This window comes from Carcharhinus amblyrhynchos, chromosome 12 (assembly GCF_965287045.1).
Source record: "Carcharhinus amblyrhynchos chromosome 12, sCarAmb.v2.hapA, whole genome shotgun sequence".
NCBI classification, from domain to species: domain Eukaryota; kingdom Metazoa; phylum Chordata; class Chondrichthyes; order Carcharhiniformes; family Carcharhinidae; genus Carcharhinus; species Carcharhinus amblyrhynchos.
The window spans coordinates 61,001,315-61,018,439 of NC_137335.1; the positions used below are offsets into that span (position 1 = coordinate 61,001,315).

The 17,125-nt window shown below is 41.4% G+C and overlaps 1 protein-coding gene across 2 annotated transcripts in view; it reads right to left on the minus strand.

The window, feature by feature from the left end:
• Nucleotides 1-17,125, minus strand: part of thada (THADA armadillo repeat containing) — a 425,051-nt gene that overhangs the window by 49,161 nt on the left and 358,765 nt on the right. For both annotated transcript variants that reach the window (XM_080200616.1, XM_080200615.1), the window contains exons 33-35: nucleotides 16,567-16,639; nucleotides 16,314-16,470; nucleotides 14,847-14,978 (exon numbers count right to left, since the gene is read on the minus strand). In XM_080200616.1, coding sequence (XP_080056742.1) covers nucleotides 14,847-14,978; nucleotides 16,314-16,470; nucleotides 16,567-16,639 — 362 coding nt within the window. The remainder of the gene's footprint in view (nucleotides 1-14,846; nucleotides 14,979-16,313; nucleotides 16,471-16,566; nucleotides 16,640-17,125) is intronic.

Below are 17,125 nucleotides of genomic sequence, written 5' to 3' on the forward strand. Positions count from 1 at the left end.
ATATCCCTCCGCAAGTGCAGCGACCAAAACTGCACACAGTACTCCAGCTGTGGCCTCACCAGTACCCTGTACAGTTGCAGCAAGACCTCCCTGCTTTTATTTTCTATCCCCCTCACTATAAATGCCAACATTCCATTTGCCTTCTTGATAACCTGCTGCACCTGCAGACTGGGTTTTTGTGACTCGTGCACAAGGAACTCCAAGTCCCTCTGCACCATAGCACGCTGCAGCTTTTCGCCTTTTAAATAATAATCCCTCCTACTATTATTTCTACCAAAGTGGATAACCTCACACTTGCTAACATTATACTCCATCTGCCAGATCCTCGCCCACTCACTCAGCCTATCCAGATCTCTCTGCAGACTTTCCACACCCTCTACGCAATTTGCTTTTCCACTCATCTTCGTGTCACCAGCAAATTTCGTCAACTTACACTCAGCCTCCTCCTCCAGATCATCTATATAAATGGTAAACAGTTGAGGCCCCAGCACCAATCCCTGTGGCACTCCACTAGTCACCAACTGCCAACCAGAATAGCACCCATTGATACTAACTCTCTGCTTCATAAGAACATAAGCACATAAGAAATAGGAGCAGGAGTAGGCCATCTAGCCCCTCGAGCCTGCCCCGCCATTCAATAAGATTATGGCTGATCTGTCGTGGCTCAGTTCCACATTCCTGCCCTCTCCCCATAACCCTCAATCTCCTTGCCTATCAAAAACCCATCAACCCGCGTCTTAAAAATATTGAGCGAGGCAGCCTCCACCACTTCAACGGGCAGAGAATTCCAGAGATTCACCACCCTTTGAGTGAAGAAGTTCCTCCTCAACTCCGTTCTAAACTGCCCCCCCCTTTATCTTGAGGCTGTGCCCTCTAGTCCTGCTGTCCTTTCTGTGCGGGAAGAGCCTCTCCACCTCTATCCTATCCATCCCATTCATCATCTTATATGTCTCAATGAGATCTCCCCTCATTCTTCTAAACTCTAACGAGTACAAGCCTAGTTTATTCAGCCTCTCCTCATAGTTCAACCCCCTTAACTCCGGAATCAGCCTAGTAAACCTCCTCTGCACTCCCTCCAAGGCCAAAATATCCTTGCGTAAGTGCGGCGACCAAAACTGCACACAGTACTCCAGCTGCGGCCTCACCAGTGCCCTATACAGCTGCAGCAAGACCTCCCTACTTTTATATTCAATCCCCCTCGCTATGAAGGCCAGCATCCCATTTGCCTTCCTGACCACCTGCTTCCTATTAGACAGCCAATCTTCTATCCATGCTAACACCTTACCCCCAACTCTGTGCACGCTAACCTTCTGTGGCAACCTTTTGTGCGGCACCTTAAATGCCTATTGGAAATCTAAAAACACCACATCCACCGGTTCCCCTCTGTCTACCGCACTAGTCACATCCTCAGAAATCCAATATATTCGTCAAACACGACTTCCCCTTAACGAATCCGTGCTGCGTCTGCTCAATCAAACCATTCTTTTCTAGGTGCCTCGCTATTTCTTCCTTGATGACGGATTCTAGCATTTTTCCAACTACAGACATTAAACTAGCCGGCCTATAATTTCCTGTCTTTTGTCTGCTACCTTTTTTAAACAGCGTGTAACATTAGCCGTTTTCCAATCTTCTGGCACTTCCCAGAGTCCAGCAAATTTTGATAAATAATTACTAAGGCATCCGCTATCACCTCTGCCATTTCTTTCAGAACCCTGGGATGCATTCCATCCGGTCCCGGGGACTTGCCTACCTTCAGTCCCGTTAGTCTATCCAGCACTACCTCTCTAGTGACAGTAATCGCATTAAGGCCCTCATCTCCTCCCATCGTTCTATCTTTAATATCTGGCAAACTATTCATGTCCTCCTCCATGAAGACCGAGGCAAAAAACTTATTTAAAGCCTCAGCCATTTCCTCATTGCCCACTGCTAAATCCCTCCTCTCATCCTCCAAGGGTCCAACATTCACTCTAGCCAGTCTCCTTTATATATTTGTAAAAACTTTTACTGTCATTTTTTATGTTTAGAGCTAGTTTAGCTTCATACTCTAATGCTGTGTGATAAATAAAATATGTTTTTAATGCAGTCATTAATGATAAGGCTATGTTCTTAAAAGGTAAGTAACCATTCATGTTGTGAAAGAGAAACTTGTTCTGATGCATTAGAGCACATTTTCAAAGGATAAAGTGTTGCTCTTCATTGAAACGTGTTGATATAAAATTTGACTTTTTCAGTTGTCACTACAATTTAATCATTTAATAGAATAACAGCTTAGACATCCATCCACTGCTCTTAAGCTTAAAAAAAGATGGCTAAGGTCTTTCAATGACTTCAAAAATGTTATTGTAGTTGTTATTTATTCGTAGGATTACATTAACACTACAACGAGGTTATTGTGAAAATCCCCTAGTTGCCACACTCTGGCTCCTGTTCGGACACACTAAGGGAGAATTTATACATCTAACCAGCATCTCTTTTCAACTGTGGGAGGAAACTGGAGCACCCGGAGGAAATCCATGCAGACTCGGGGAGTACATGCAAACTCCACACAGATGGTGACTCAAGCCATCACCTGGGTCCCTGGCGCTGTGAGGCAGCAGTGCTAACCACTGTGCTGCCCCTGTATTCAACTCTGGAGGCTTTGCTTACACAACTGTGAAATGTAACCCAATTATGAATGCTTGTCTGATTTCCAATTACATTAATAACTTCATTTCAGCAGGGATTGTTGATGCAGTCATTCAATAGAATCTCATATGTTTGCTGGGCTCAGCTCCAAACTCCATGAGTGGATTCAGCTGGGCAAAGATTGTTGATATGGATGTCAGGGTGTCTATGAGTTTATTTATCTTGATATTTTTATGACCATTTCATAGGGATATGTTTTTGAAATGTCTTCTCCTTGCTTAAGTTGACAATTTCATAGGGCTCATGATTCCTGTATATACTGGGTGAATATTTTGGAGGGGGGGAAAGAGGTATGAGATTGGGAGTAAGCATTATGGATGAATTGGTGAATGAGGACATGAGATTAAATGGAGAAGATGTAGAGGGCCTGGGGAGTCATTGGGATTACTTTGGGTGTGGGAAGCTAGAGATTTGGGAGGGAGAGGTGAGGGATGAGAAAGAGGGTGAAGGTTAGGGGGTTTCACTCTCATTCACTGAACTGGGCTTATGTCCCAGCCAATGAAGGCAGGCCTTCTAATCTAGCATCTGCCCATCTCCCTTCACCCCTCCGCCTTAAGATTTAGGAACAGATGTAGGCCATTCAGTCCATCAAGTTTGGTTTGCTATTCAATGAAATCATACTGATCTGATATTTTCCCAACTTATCCTCATAACCCTTGATTCCCTTACTGATTTAAAACTTGTCCATCTTTGCCCTGAAGATACTTAAAGGCCCCCCTCCACAACTCTCTGTGGTAAAGAATTTCACAGATTCACTACCCTCTTGAGTAAAGAGATTTTTCCCCATCTCTGGTTTAAATGAGTGACCCCTTACTCTGAAATTATACCCTCTGGTTCTTGGCAGGTGTCGATCCCAGCTCCAGTCTGCCTCTGACTGAGGGGGAAAATATGTTGGGCCAACTTGGCTGCTCAGGAAATAAGAATGAGACTTTGGAAAATGACCTCAGTCCTGATTCCCATCCCAAAGAGGGAAATCCAGCCCAAATTTTGTCAAGTTAAAGCCAGGTCATTTGGGACTAAAATCAAGGTGAATTTTTCTTTAAAAATGTGTTGTAGAATATATTAGCTGAAAGGCTGTGGATTCTGGGTCAATTGGAGCATTCTTGAATGAGATGGTTGGATTTTTGTAAAGTTAAAGTGTTTTCAAATATGGAGTAAAGGCAGCTACATAAGATTGAGGTACAGATGAGCTACAATCTAATTCAAACGCACTGCAGGCCTGAGGGATAGTATAGTTTATTCCCATGGATATGATCATATATGAGCCTTCTATTTTCCAGAATAAACATTTCCAACTTCAACACCTCATAATCTCAAGTATCAATTAAACTGTCCTTAATTGCATCCTCTCCAATGTTTGCATGTTGGCATGCAACTCACTGCTGCAAAGAATTAAGATTTTGAGAAATTTGTCTCGATCAATTTTGCCTTGTAAGTGCCAGTAAAGGTAATGATGAGTCCCTCATTTTTATAGAATTGCTGGATTTTAGACCTATGCTGGTATCATTGTTGACATTCAGTCAACAACGTACCATTCTCAGATCATTGCTGCATTATTTCAATCAATTGCTACGTTGGCTTCTCTTCAACATCACTACATGTCCCGATATTCTGTCACCTACAAGTTTCACTGACTGAAATTGATTTTACAAATCATTAAGGATTTAATTGGTCTCCATGAAGTTTGAGTACATGTCATTCGCTAGTACTTTGAACTGACAACAACATTTCGACCCATTTGTCAGTTTGTTTGTGTTTCACAGTTAATCTTTCCTTCTTCGCGCTAAAGATTGTCAATGTCAACCAATAAGATTAGTTAGAGGGCAGAATAGGGCTTGTAGAGCCAGGCTGGAAGGCAGAGCTGCTTGAATTCACTGGAAGACAGAACAGGATGACAAAAAGAACCACACAGATTTGTTGAAGGGTGACGAGAGAGAATATCAGAACTAGTAAAATGTTATGTTCTTCCATTCCTGGCTACATGCAAATTATTGGAGAAAATCTTTTAAGATAAGCTGATTTTTCCTGAGAGTTGAAGTGGGTTTGTAGTGTTCAGCTTGAAAGATGTTACAAAAAACAAAGAAGTTAATAATGTGCAACTTTTAAAAATACATCCTTTTCTTCAAGATTGGTGCCAGATGATTTTCTGAGACAGAAGCAGATGTTCTCAAAAGCAAAAATATTGATGTTATTTGTTCATTTCTGTTACTGCGCTTCAAGAAATTGTCATTGTTTTGAATTAAACTAGGGAACGATGATGAGTTTTACTTAATTAAAAAATGATAACAAAAGTTCCATATTTAGCAATCCACAATAAATAACTTTGATGCATGATTCAGGCCTGGGGTTCAACGTTTAGTTATGCTCAGTAACCTTTAAAACTGTTTCTAGCTTGTTAATGTGCTTAGTATAGTAGTTGTTTTACTGTGCAGTAGCTGGGGATAAAGTTCCCATCACCTTGTCCACAAAAAGCAGGACAAATCCAACCAGGTCAATTCCCACCCCATCAGTCTACTCTCAAATTAGCAGTAAAGTGAGGGAAGGGGTCATCAACAGTGCCATTAAATGGCATCTACTCAGCAATAACCTGCTCAGTGATACTCAGTTTGGATTCCACCAGGGACACTTAACTCCTGACCTCATTTCAGCCTTGATCCATATATGTACAAAGACCTGAACACAAGAGACGAGACGACAGTAATTACCCTTGACATCAAAATAGCATTTGACTGTGTGGCATCAAGGAGCCCTATGAACACTGGAGTCAATGGGAATGGGGCCGGGGTGGGGGGGTTGGTGGTGGCTCTCCACTGACTGGAGTCACAACCTGGCACAAAGAAAGGTGACTATGGTTATTGGAGGTCAATCATCTCAGTGCTGGGACACTGCTGCATAAGTCCATCAGGGTAGTTTCCTAGACTGAACCATTTTCAGCTGCTTTATCAATGACCCCACTTCCATCATAAGGTCAGATGGAACGTTCAGCCCCACATACTGAAGCAGTTTAAGTCCATATATAGCAATACCTTGACAACTTTTAGGCTTGGGCTGACAGGTGGTAAGTAACATTTGCACCACACAAGTGCCAGGTGAGAATCCCCAACAAGACAGAATCTAAGAGAGAATCATTTGATGGCATTACTGTTGCTGAAATCTCCACTATCAACATCCTGGGGGTTACAGTACTGGACCAGCCATATAAACACACTGTGGCTACGAAAACAGGTCAGTGACTGGGAATTTTATGGCTAGTAACTCACTTCCTGACTCCCCAAAAGCTGTCCAACATTTTCAAGGTTCAAGTCAGGAGTGTGATGGAATACTCTCTATTTGCCTGGATGAGTACAGCTAAAACAGCACTCAAGAAGCTTGACACCATCTAGGACAAAGCAGGCCACTTGATTGGCACCAAGTTGAAACATTCATTCCCTTCCCCACAACAATGCATAGTAGCAACATTAAGTATAATCTACAAGATGCACTGCTGAAACTCACCAAGGTTCCTTGGCAGCAGCTTTCAAACCCGTGACCTCTACCACCATGAAGGACAAGGGCAGCAGATGCATGAGAACACACCACCTACATGTTCTCCTCAAGCCAAACTCCATCCTGACTTAGGCTGCGGGCCGGATTCTTTGTCCTTTCAGCTGCTTGTTTCCCAACTGAGGGAGACAGTGTGGCATTAGTTGGCAGTGGGATTCTCTGATCCCGCTATTGTCAATGGGATTTCCCATTGAAACTACTCCATGTTGCTGGGAAACCCACAGGCAGTGGTGTGCTGCCAGCTGGACCAGAGAATTCCCCCAGTGTGAACGATGGGATAATTCTGGCCTATATCTATTCCTTCACTGTCACTTCAAATCGTTGAACTCCTCTCTGAACAATACTGTGGGTGTACCTACACCACATGGTCTGCAGAGCAGTGCAAGGCAGCTCACCACCACCTTCCATTGGGCAATTAGGGATGGGCAATAAATGCTGGCCTAGCCCACTATGCCCATACCCAATTAAAAAATAAGAACCTATATCAAAGACTCTTGATGATATTAGCTAATTATTTTAAACCAGTCAACTTCTCTGTTACGACAGAAAACTTCTACACAAACAGTTCAGTGTTCAATCGGCCTTAAAAATTTTATAAAAAAGGTAAATGGAAGGTGCAACAGATTGATTTACCAGGGAACTGACTTAACTCTAATATTTTGCTGTGACTTGGTTTGATGGTTTGGTTTCAATAATACTGATCCATCTGCAAATCTCTTGAAGTTAAATGCGAGACCATTCACTTCAAATACTTGATATAGATAAATCAGCATACCCTCCCTGAATCAGATATTCACTCCAGTAAGGAAGAGGATGAGAAAAGCTGGTCTGTCCTGACATTGAAAGGACAATGCTAAAGTGGTTCAAGACTGCTTGAGTAGAAAACCTGCCCATATCTGGACCAATTCAACAGGAAGATACGTTCTTCAACTATTTCCTAGCTGATGCCTTTAAGGCATTTCGCACAGCAGCTCAAAAACAACAAGAACATTTTTGTCTAAAACTAGGACATGATGGACTGTGCCATGCACATCTGAAAAAAAAATTAAGCAAAAAAAAAATACAGTTTTTCCAGAGCTAACTCCTGGCCTTTTTCAATGCGGTGCCCTGACATTTTGCAGGGTCAGGCCATTATAAGCTGCAAACAAATTAAATAAAGACGTTTCACACACTTGGTGCTTTGCTGGGTTGTCACTCGCATTTAAACCTGTTGTTTTTGACATAGGCAGCATTTGTGAGCATATTGGGTTACACAGAGATGCATTCACGTGGGAATGGGGTCTCCTTGGATATTACAAAGCTTCACTCATCAGAAATTCAGAGGCAGTTTCGCTGGGATTCAACTAATTGAGATTTAATGCAAATACCCCTACTTGAATTTTCAAATGATAAGCCTGAATAATTAGTAAAGGAACAGCTTTTTTTCTCAATAGGTAGAAATACAGTAGAGTTCATCATGCTGGAAAACATACGATAGAGCCGTGGAGAGTTAATGCATGAGATTGAGTGTTATTAAGTAAATCTTGTACCTTCACCACACAAAGGAAACAGTCAATAATTTTTAAAGTCATCTCTGTAACAAAATCTGATTTGCTGCGTTTTCATTTTTGTTGTTATTGCTTATATTAATAATCAAATGCTTGGTATATGATCAGTTTAAGTTATGACAAGCCCTGTGCCTCCACTCTTTCATTTCAATTACTTATCTTCACCTGTTATAAGGTCTATATTCAGGGCTGCTTTTCAGGTGACAGCTGTTGGCCAGCCTTTGCTAATTTTCTATGTTCATGTTATTCTGATATGCTTGCCAATTCTCTCCACTCCTACTGTGACTTCTTTATATTATCTCAATTATGCTTGGGAAGATTTTCAAGACTGGAAGTTTGTCTGGTTTCTGCATTTTTGGTAAATGCTCTGTGTAATTGTATTTATGTGAATACTTTTCCAACTGCCAGGAAGTGACAGTGGTTACAGTCTAAAGCCCTGATTCATGACTCCAAAGCCAAATCCATAAACTCCTGCCCAAAGCAAAATATTTAACCACATCAAGCCTTATGATTCATAAAAAAACACACAGTTGAATTATTAAATGTGTATTTCCATTTCAGGGTGGCAAAACAAATCCTAAAGCAGCCTGTCAAATCTTTTGCAAGCTGTTTTTTATTTACCGAACACAGCAACAACGTATGGAATTTTGAATTTTATATGCTGGATGTTAAGACATTGCTACAGAAGTTAAACAACTATTCTAAATCAGTTACTTCCTACTACATGTGTCGGTACTGAAATTATGCAAAATGTAAACCTATAACTAGTCTATGCATTAGACTCCCTGTGACAAGATGAATATTCAATATAAACTTCAAAGTAGCAGTCAAAAAGCTTTAAAGTTACTTGAGAAAGATTACTTTTTACGTGTTCCTTTGTTTACAAAACAAAATGCAGACATTCTGAAATACTTCCATTAGGTTTCTCAGGCAAACATGGAAAGGGAAATTAGCACAGAAAGATTAATGACTCAGTGACTTACATATGGGTGACAGAAATCCAGTGTATCCCAGTGTTCATGAGGGAAACAATGGGCACAAACTCAGTAGTGAGATGCCAAACCTGAATTTGTTAATGATTTATTGATTTTGTATAATTATTTTAAAGTGTATGGTTCACAGGAACAAAAAGTGGTTTGCCTGTTCCCCTTCATTGCTATGAAATGCATGCTCTAAAATAACAGCACAATTAATCTTACTAGAATCACAGCTGGAAAGACTGCAACCTGTGAACTAGCCACACTGTGGCATAATCTGCAAAATAGCTATAATAGTGACGATTCTCACAAAAAAATTCTAAGTTCCAAAACTGCGGAAAATGGAAGTAATTCCAGCCAATATTTTTAGCATACTTACCAGAGCGAACCTCTGATACTCTAAACATTGCAGAGTGCCTCAGCAGGATTCACACTGGAAAGTAGGGGGTGGATCCTATTCCCATTCAAGAGGCCGGCAGCATAGTACTGAGCGGGCCACTGCGCATGTGTTGACCTATCCCAGCAGACATCGGTGCATGCGCAATGGACTCCCCCATTGCTAATCTTTCCAATCACTGGCCTGCCCTGCAACGGCCCCCCCCCGCCCACCCCCTGATCGTTGGCCTTCTGGTCCCCCTACCCCCCTGATCGCTATCCTCTTGGACCTCCCCGGGTAGTCCCTATGTCTTTGTCCCCACCCCACTAGCCAGCCCCAATCTCACCAACCAACCCCCCTCCCACTTATCCTTATGACCAACCCCGATGTCCCCTCCCCCCAACCCAACGGCCAGCCCTGATAGCCCTCACTCCATCCCTCCCCTACCAATCTTTTGCAGAGTGGCAGCAGGAACTACCCCCACCCCATAGGCTCCACCTCCCTTAGCACTGCCCAGCAGCCAATTCCAGGGTGCCAGGCTGGCACTACTCAAGGGGCACCCCCTCCTCACTATCCCCGACCTCTTGGGGAGACCTCAATTGCCTCTGTTTCCTCCAGCAGAATTGGATGCCTGTTCCCTGTTCGAGGGAAGCAGTCAACAGAACCACCCCTGACAGGGGTGGAGGGAGGGGGAATCACTAGCGGGCCCAGACAATATCAAATTTTCATATGATAATCAATATGAATCCCACAAAACACTGCGGGCTAGCAGAATCCCCCCAACATTTTTAAAATGGACTTTACAATGTCAGATCATACCTACAACTATTTAAGGGACATACGACATATGTCAACATTTTCTGTCACTTGAAAAGGTCTTTCAAATCTTTTAGGTTTTCTGCAATCCTGATTTAAACATTTTTACAAACTCTATCTCCACAATGTCTATGGCTGATCACGGAGGTCCTGCATCCAGCCGTAATTCTAACTTAGCAGAGGATAAGGATCCCAAGCCTGGACATACTGGGCAGGATGTTACAACCTTGCTCGGGAAAAGCTCATAAAATCCCACCCAAGGCCAAAGGAGAATTCCATTCTGCAAGCCTAGCCCACCCTGGAATCAGGGTGGTAAAATTCTGACCACTCTCTTTCACCTTCTTCCATCAGGAAAAAGATGCAGAAATTTGAAAACACGGACCAATGGACTTAACAACAACTTCTTCATTATTGCCATCAGACTTTTGTATGGTCCTTTCACACATTAAGCTGGTTTTTCTCTTCACCCTATCGATAACTGCAACACTCTATTCTGCACTCTATCCTTTCCTTCTCCCCTATGTACTCTATGAATGCTATGTTTTGTCTGTAACAGCTTGCAGGAACAATACTTTTCACTGTATCCTAATACATACAAGAATAATAAATCAACTCAATCAATTCAACTTTTATTTCACTTTTGGAAATTACCTATCAGCTACTGCACACAACAAAATTCAAAGGGGAGAGGGAATGATGAACTCCAGATGGAATGCGAAATGGACAGGAAGACTGGTGTAAGAAAATTCAGATTAGCAGATAAACTTTAGATTCATTGTCATATGAATAACAAGACATTTCTGAATTACTTTAGATTAAAAATCTGCTCACTTTCCCACCATCCCAATCTCCAAGAATTTGATTTTTTTCATTTGGAAATGCAATAAAATTTATTTTTTGGGCAGAGGGAAGTTATTTGATATATTCTTTGTTTGCCCCCTTTCAGGCGTCTCCAAGTCACTTGCCCTAGCCTACTGAGTTAAGCAGAAAGGCAACTAATCCCAGAACTCTGCCAATGTTGCTTTGCAGGTAGAGAAACAATATAAAGTTGGCTCTCCTTCCATCCCTTTCTCAGATTCCATTCAGCACCTTCCTCTAATGGTAAAGCTGACATGGAACGCTCAGTGTAATGACTTGTGGGTGCAAACCAATGTTGTGACACAATGCAACTTAGTTTTCTGAAACTCCAAGCACAGAACCACATGCTGCATTTTAATCAAGACAAGTACAACACTACAATTTTTTTGTTCACTGCTCCATCTTCCAAACTTTTAGAAAAGAGTCTTTCATTATCATTATGTACTGTCATATGAAACACGGATCTCGCATCCCAGAATAGCTGTGCCATTGTGTTATGTTACACTTCATATCAATGTTTTGTAAGGATACAGTACACTCAAGGCTATTTCTTTAATGTTTAAAATTTCAGTCTGGGTATCAGTTATTCATTTTGACTCAATGCCATGGATTTCCTTACTGTACCATTTGTTTCTTCATTGCTGCACAAGGGAGTGTCAGCATCAAGGAGGTATTAAGGAGGGACAGTGAACTACTGACAACAAGGAGGAAAGACTACAGTGCAGCATTTCACTTAATGCATTTTGGTAAAGGAATATAAAAAACAATTTCTTTATCCAGTTCGACAAACTATCTCCATATAGACATTAAGCAGCTTCTGGCAGGGGGAAGTTCATTAAATTAAGTCTTCTATCATCCAAAATAAATATTTTTCATTTGCTGAAAGAAGGGAGGAAATTATTGGAAGCACGATAATGGGTAAGAGACTATATTCACGCTATCAATTCAAAAACATTGCCTTGCCCTTAATAACACCATTATTATAGTATTGAGAATAATATATGAATTAGACAATGATTGGCCCACTTCACTAATTTATTAGTGCAGCAGACCCTGAGATTTCAGCGGGGCCGGATTAATGCAATCCGTGCTGTGAGTCCAGCCTGAAGCCCCTCTCCCAGTGCCAGATTTCTGATGTCATCAGCTCTGCACCAGAAATAGGTGTGGAGCTGCATTAGGTATGCAGGGGGGATTTTAATATAATTTAAATAGGATTAGCAGGCCAAGGAGCCTTTGGGGCCTTTGGAGTCTTTGGGCCTGCTAGCCTCCCAACACCACACCCAGCCTGCACCCTGCCCCTCCCCCCAACCCTGTTAAGAGTGGTTCACTCCAGTGAGCTTTATAGTAGTTCCTTACTTTCGGGAACTGGCGGCCCAGCCCTGCTGAAGTGAAGTGGGGGCAATCAGGGCCCTCCTCCAAAGGGTCGGGCGGCAGGAGGGGGGCTGCTTTGCATTGGTACCTTGGCATTGCCAGCCTGGGTCCCCAGCACTGCCCAAGGGGCAAAGTGCCAAAGCCCAGGGGGCACATTGGCACTGCCCATTGGGCAATGCCAAGGGGCAAGTAATATGGGGAGGGGATGGAGGGGGTCCCCCTGCCACTTTGCAGACAGGATTTGTGGGGGAGGCAGGCCAGCAATTGGGGCTGGCCATCGTGATAGGGGAGGGGTCGGGAAGAAGGTCAACCTGCTGGGGGGCGGGAGGGGAGGTTGGGGATGCAGGGGAGTGGTGGCACTGTGGGAAGGGAAGGGGTATCCTGGCTGGGCCTAGCCATACTTGGGTGGGGGTGGGGGGGTGGTGATGGGGGTGGGGGTGGGAGGACAGCTTTGGGCCAACGGGGGTGGGATTGCACAGCCAGCAATACAGGAGTCTTGGTGCTGGCCAGCAATCGAGCTGGCCAGTGATTGGGAGGTCAGCAGACAGGGGTCACTGTGCATGCGCCAATCTTGACAGTGGCCCGCTCAGCGCTGTGCTGCTGGCCTCTCCCGTGGGAACAGGCCTCGCCCACTGTTTTTCAGTGTGCTTTATGCTCGTGCACTCTGCAGCACGGAGTGTGTGAGATTCATTTTTAAATTCTCACTGAAAAAAAACATGATTTAGTCCAGTTGTCACTTGAATTTGGCACTTAGGATTTTCTTGGGAGAATCGCAGCCCATATATAGTTGAATTCAAACCACAATAGTTTGATAAACTTAGATGATATCAGTGCACCACTGACCTAACAAGTTTGCAGTTCTTTGTAATATCTGGCTAATTAAATAATACATACCTTTCACATTTCACGCTGGTTACAGGAATAATCCAATTTAGAGGTTGTTATACAAGCAAAATGACACAGTAAATTAATTTATTGGTATGCATACTTGTGAATGAACATATAGTTTCAGCATACCTGAACACCTATGTTCAATGAAAAGAAATGTTATACACTGATGAAAATGATCGACCTATTAAACTGGTAATTCAGTATTGAAAGACAGATTCAAATATAGTTCCCAGCTTGTATCTCTGTCCACTGGTGAACTAAATTCAAGACTGAGGATGGAAAATCACTTGCATAACACGACTAGAATGCAATACCTCATAAGCCGGTTCAGACACATTGAGCCAAATTGCCTCCTTCTGTATTATAACAATTCTGTGATTCTCAGTGGATAGACACAAGTAGGCATCCTCAAAAGTTAGAAGTGGAGTGCAGTTAAAATTTGTGTTAACTAAGGTCAAAAAGGGATTTACTTATCTAGGCTGGGATTCAAAACCACTTAGATCTAAAAGTGTAATGACACAAACAGGTAGGGCCTTTAAATGTTATTTGAAGTCTGATGGTTTAGCAAATAAAGGGCTTCCTGACACGGTAATGAATTCTCATACATATCCCATTCACAGACTGTGCTGGATTAGTTGGTTTCATCAAGGAAATCAACTAGAGCATTACAATGGACTTAAAGTTGCAAAGCAGAAAAACAAATCCCTAGGATGCCAGTTTCTTACTGCTATTTAACATTGGAGTGGCATGGTGGCACAGTGGTTAGCACTGCTGCCTCACAGCTCCAGGGATCTGGGTTTGATCCCAGGTTTGGGTCACTTCTATGCAGAGCTTGCATGATGTCCCTGTGTCTGCGTGGGTTTCCTCTGGGTGCTCCAGTTTCCTCCCACAGTCCAAATATGAGAGGATTAGGTGCATTGGCCATGTTAAATCACCCCTTAGTGTCCCAGGGTGCATAGGTTAGAGGGATTAGCGGGGTAAATATGTGGGGTTATGGGGATAGAGCCGAGGTGGGATTGTTGTCAGTGCAGACTCAATGGGCCCAAAGGCCTCCTTCTACACTGTAGGGATACCACGATTTCAAGAATAACTATTGCAAAAGTGTATGGACAAACCAAGTCTGGAACTTACACTCTCACTGGTCAACTAGCCAACTGATATCTGGATTTACACATTAAGTAGTAGGATAATGTAACCTCCTGTTGGACTGCTGCAGAGCAAGAGTAAAGACCCTGAGGGAGGGAAAGGAAGGGGAAAAAGAGCTTCTACCTGCAGGAAGCATTGCTTCTATAACATAGTAATGATTCTATGTAAATAGCGGCTCCATTTTGTGAAGTTTAAATGACCTTCAATCAGAGATGTCCTTCATTCTATCAGAGCATTTTCCATTTGACTAGAGACCCCTTCCAGTCTCTTAATCAGAGATATTTTCAATTCTATTAACAAGATAATTATAGATATTTTCAATCTTACCAATTAGATGTTTTCCATGTTTTGTATGTAGTTTAAATTAAACATGATTACATCCTTATGTCAAGAGGTACTGAATCTTTGAAGACCTCACAGAAGTACTGATCTCTTCAGAAAATATACACAGTTTTGAAACTATGCACTTACAAAACAAAAGGTGTATCTTCCTTTCACTATCCCAAATATGTACTTTGTGGTTCAATCTTGAATGGCCACTATTATAACATAAATGTATATACTTTATATATGTGCAAACTTTCTTTTGTTTACATAATCAACCTTCAGAAATAGGTGAAAAAACAAGCATCATACCATCCTTCTTACAAGCCTCCAGAAAAAGTGGAATCATCTGTATAATATCTGTGGCCTTCTCCCTCACCACTTGTTCTTCATCTTGTAGAAGGGTGAAAACACTTTTCCACAATGTTAAAGTATCCAGAATATCTGCATCACAAAAGAGGGTTATACTCACATAGTGACAGGTATCTGAAATAATCATGTTGCAACTAAATATTTAGAGAGGAATTTTTATGGACTGCCTTTATAACAATGTTTTTTTTCCAGGGCCCCCAACCAATTTCTGACTGGTTGAATAGCAGTTCTCTAATACCTTAATCATGTGATCAAAACTCACGGGATTATACAATAAAAGTCAGCAGGTATTTCACTGTAAAAGATACAGTATTCTATTCTTAACTAATGTCCAAATACTTTGAGGTTTAGAAATTACTTTGTCGGGAAAATAAAGTAGACTCTATGTCACAGTTTATACCATTATTAATATGGCAAGCGACATACATCGAGCACATATTGAGTATATGTGTCTGTCCATCATATTGGATGCTTACTCTTACTCTAGTATCAAAAGAGCGACATGGTATCATATGCAACAGCATAGGTTAGTGGATTATAATTACAAGCAAGGCATAGAGCTGATTTCTCCTATTCCTACTTGGTAAGATTAATTATAGTACCTGACCTATTCTTCCTGCTGAAATCAGCAGAGTATTACTTGAATGGGGATTTTCTAGTTTGTATGGTACTGGACCATTAGCTACTAGACTAATAATTGAGCTCACAATCAATTTAATCTACAATAATTACATTTGCTAATAAATTATTCATTGCAACAAGTTTTCCTTAATCTGCTTCTAAATATAGTGTTATACTAATAAACTACTCTCGGTAGCAAAATAGATTTTTATTCTCCTGCACCCAGAGGTACCTGATCTAAATATCTTACAGCTCACAAAGTTATATGTATATGTCTTTCTGATTGGAATATTTACCTACCAAGCATAGGTGGGTAAGATTGGATCAGACCTAACCTCCACAAGCAAACCATGAAATCAATTCACGATTTGGAATCAATGTAAGTAATCAGAACTACTCTTTATGGGCTGACATATTTTAGACCTGTTCAGATCAGATAAGATGGGGCTTCAACTATGATTAATTAACATGTGTAAAACAAGATTTTGAGGGGTGTTTAGTGCATTTAAAGCAGGCTTTGATTAAATGTAAAGAAGCACTGTACGGAATGAGGTGAGTTCAATGATTCATAGAAATATTAAGCTATCAAAGAATGATTTACATTATAAATATATGCAATGTATAATGTAAGCTGAGATTACTGTACAATGTATTTACAAATACCTCTGGGGGAAGAATATAAACAAATCAGATGCAAATGCATTTGGATCCAAGCATCAATTCACAGAGCAGCAGCAAATATGTTTCCTGCTTACATCTTCTATTTAGCCTGAAGTATTTACTCACCAAAATAAAGTTGTTTATTGGCAAGCAAAGATGGGACAGCATCAATGAGGACTTTTGCAGCTGTCAATCGGATTTCTGTTTGCTGCTCTACTCCACAACTCTGTGCAACTAAATGAACCCACTGTCTGAGATCTTGAGTTATGGAATCCAAGGATTTCTGTTGAGACCAGAGGCATATATGAGAAAGCTATAGAAGCTTCTCACAGAGGTAGCATATTGATTCATCGTTATACAAGTAGCTAGTCTCCATTACCTCTTGCTTCTTCAGCACTAGATGAATCACCAGCTTTGAGGCCAATGTGAGTGTAACACTTTGCATCTCAATGCTAAAAATTAACAAGAAAAATATAATTAATGTCAATGTTCAGCTTAAATTCAAAATAAAAGTACAACTACTATCTACATGCACGTGAAGAAACAAAAAGCAATTTAGACATTGCCTATCATTGGTATCTTTTCAAGGTATACTTCTAAATATCCTCAAAAATACCTGTGCTTCATGGATACGGATGTACTACTCCAACTCTCTAATATGATTCATGTGTTGGAATTTGCATGTTTGAAGCAGTTGGATAACTGGACATCAAAATGATTGCCGCCCTGGAATGATGCAACCTTAACTTGGAAGAAAGTGTTATGTTTAAAAATTAAATTTTCTACAGCTGTTCGTTATTAATGCACATGACATTTTGCCTGGATCTAAAGCCAGCTACACCAAATATATTAAACTACATCTGAAGATTCAGATTAATATTATATCCTGAGGAGGAACCATTGTCAAATTTCACGCAAGCTCACTTGTACACACGTGT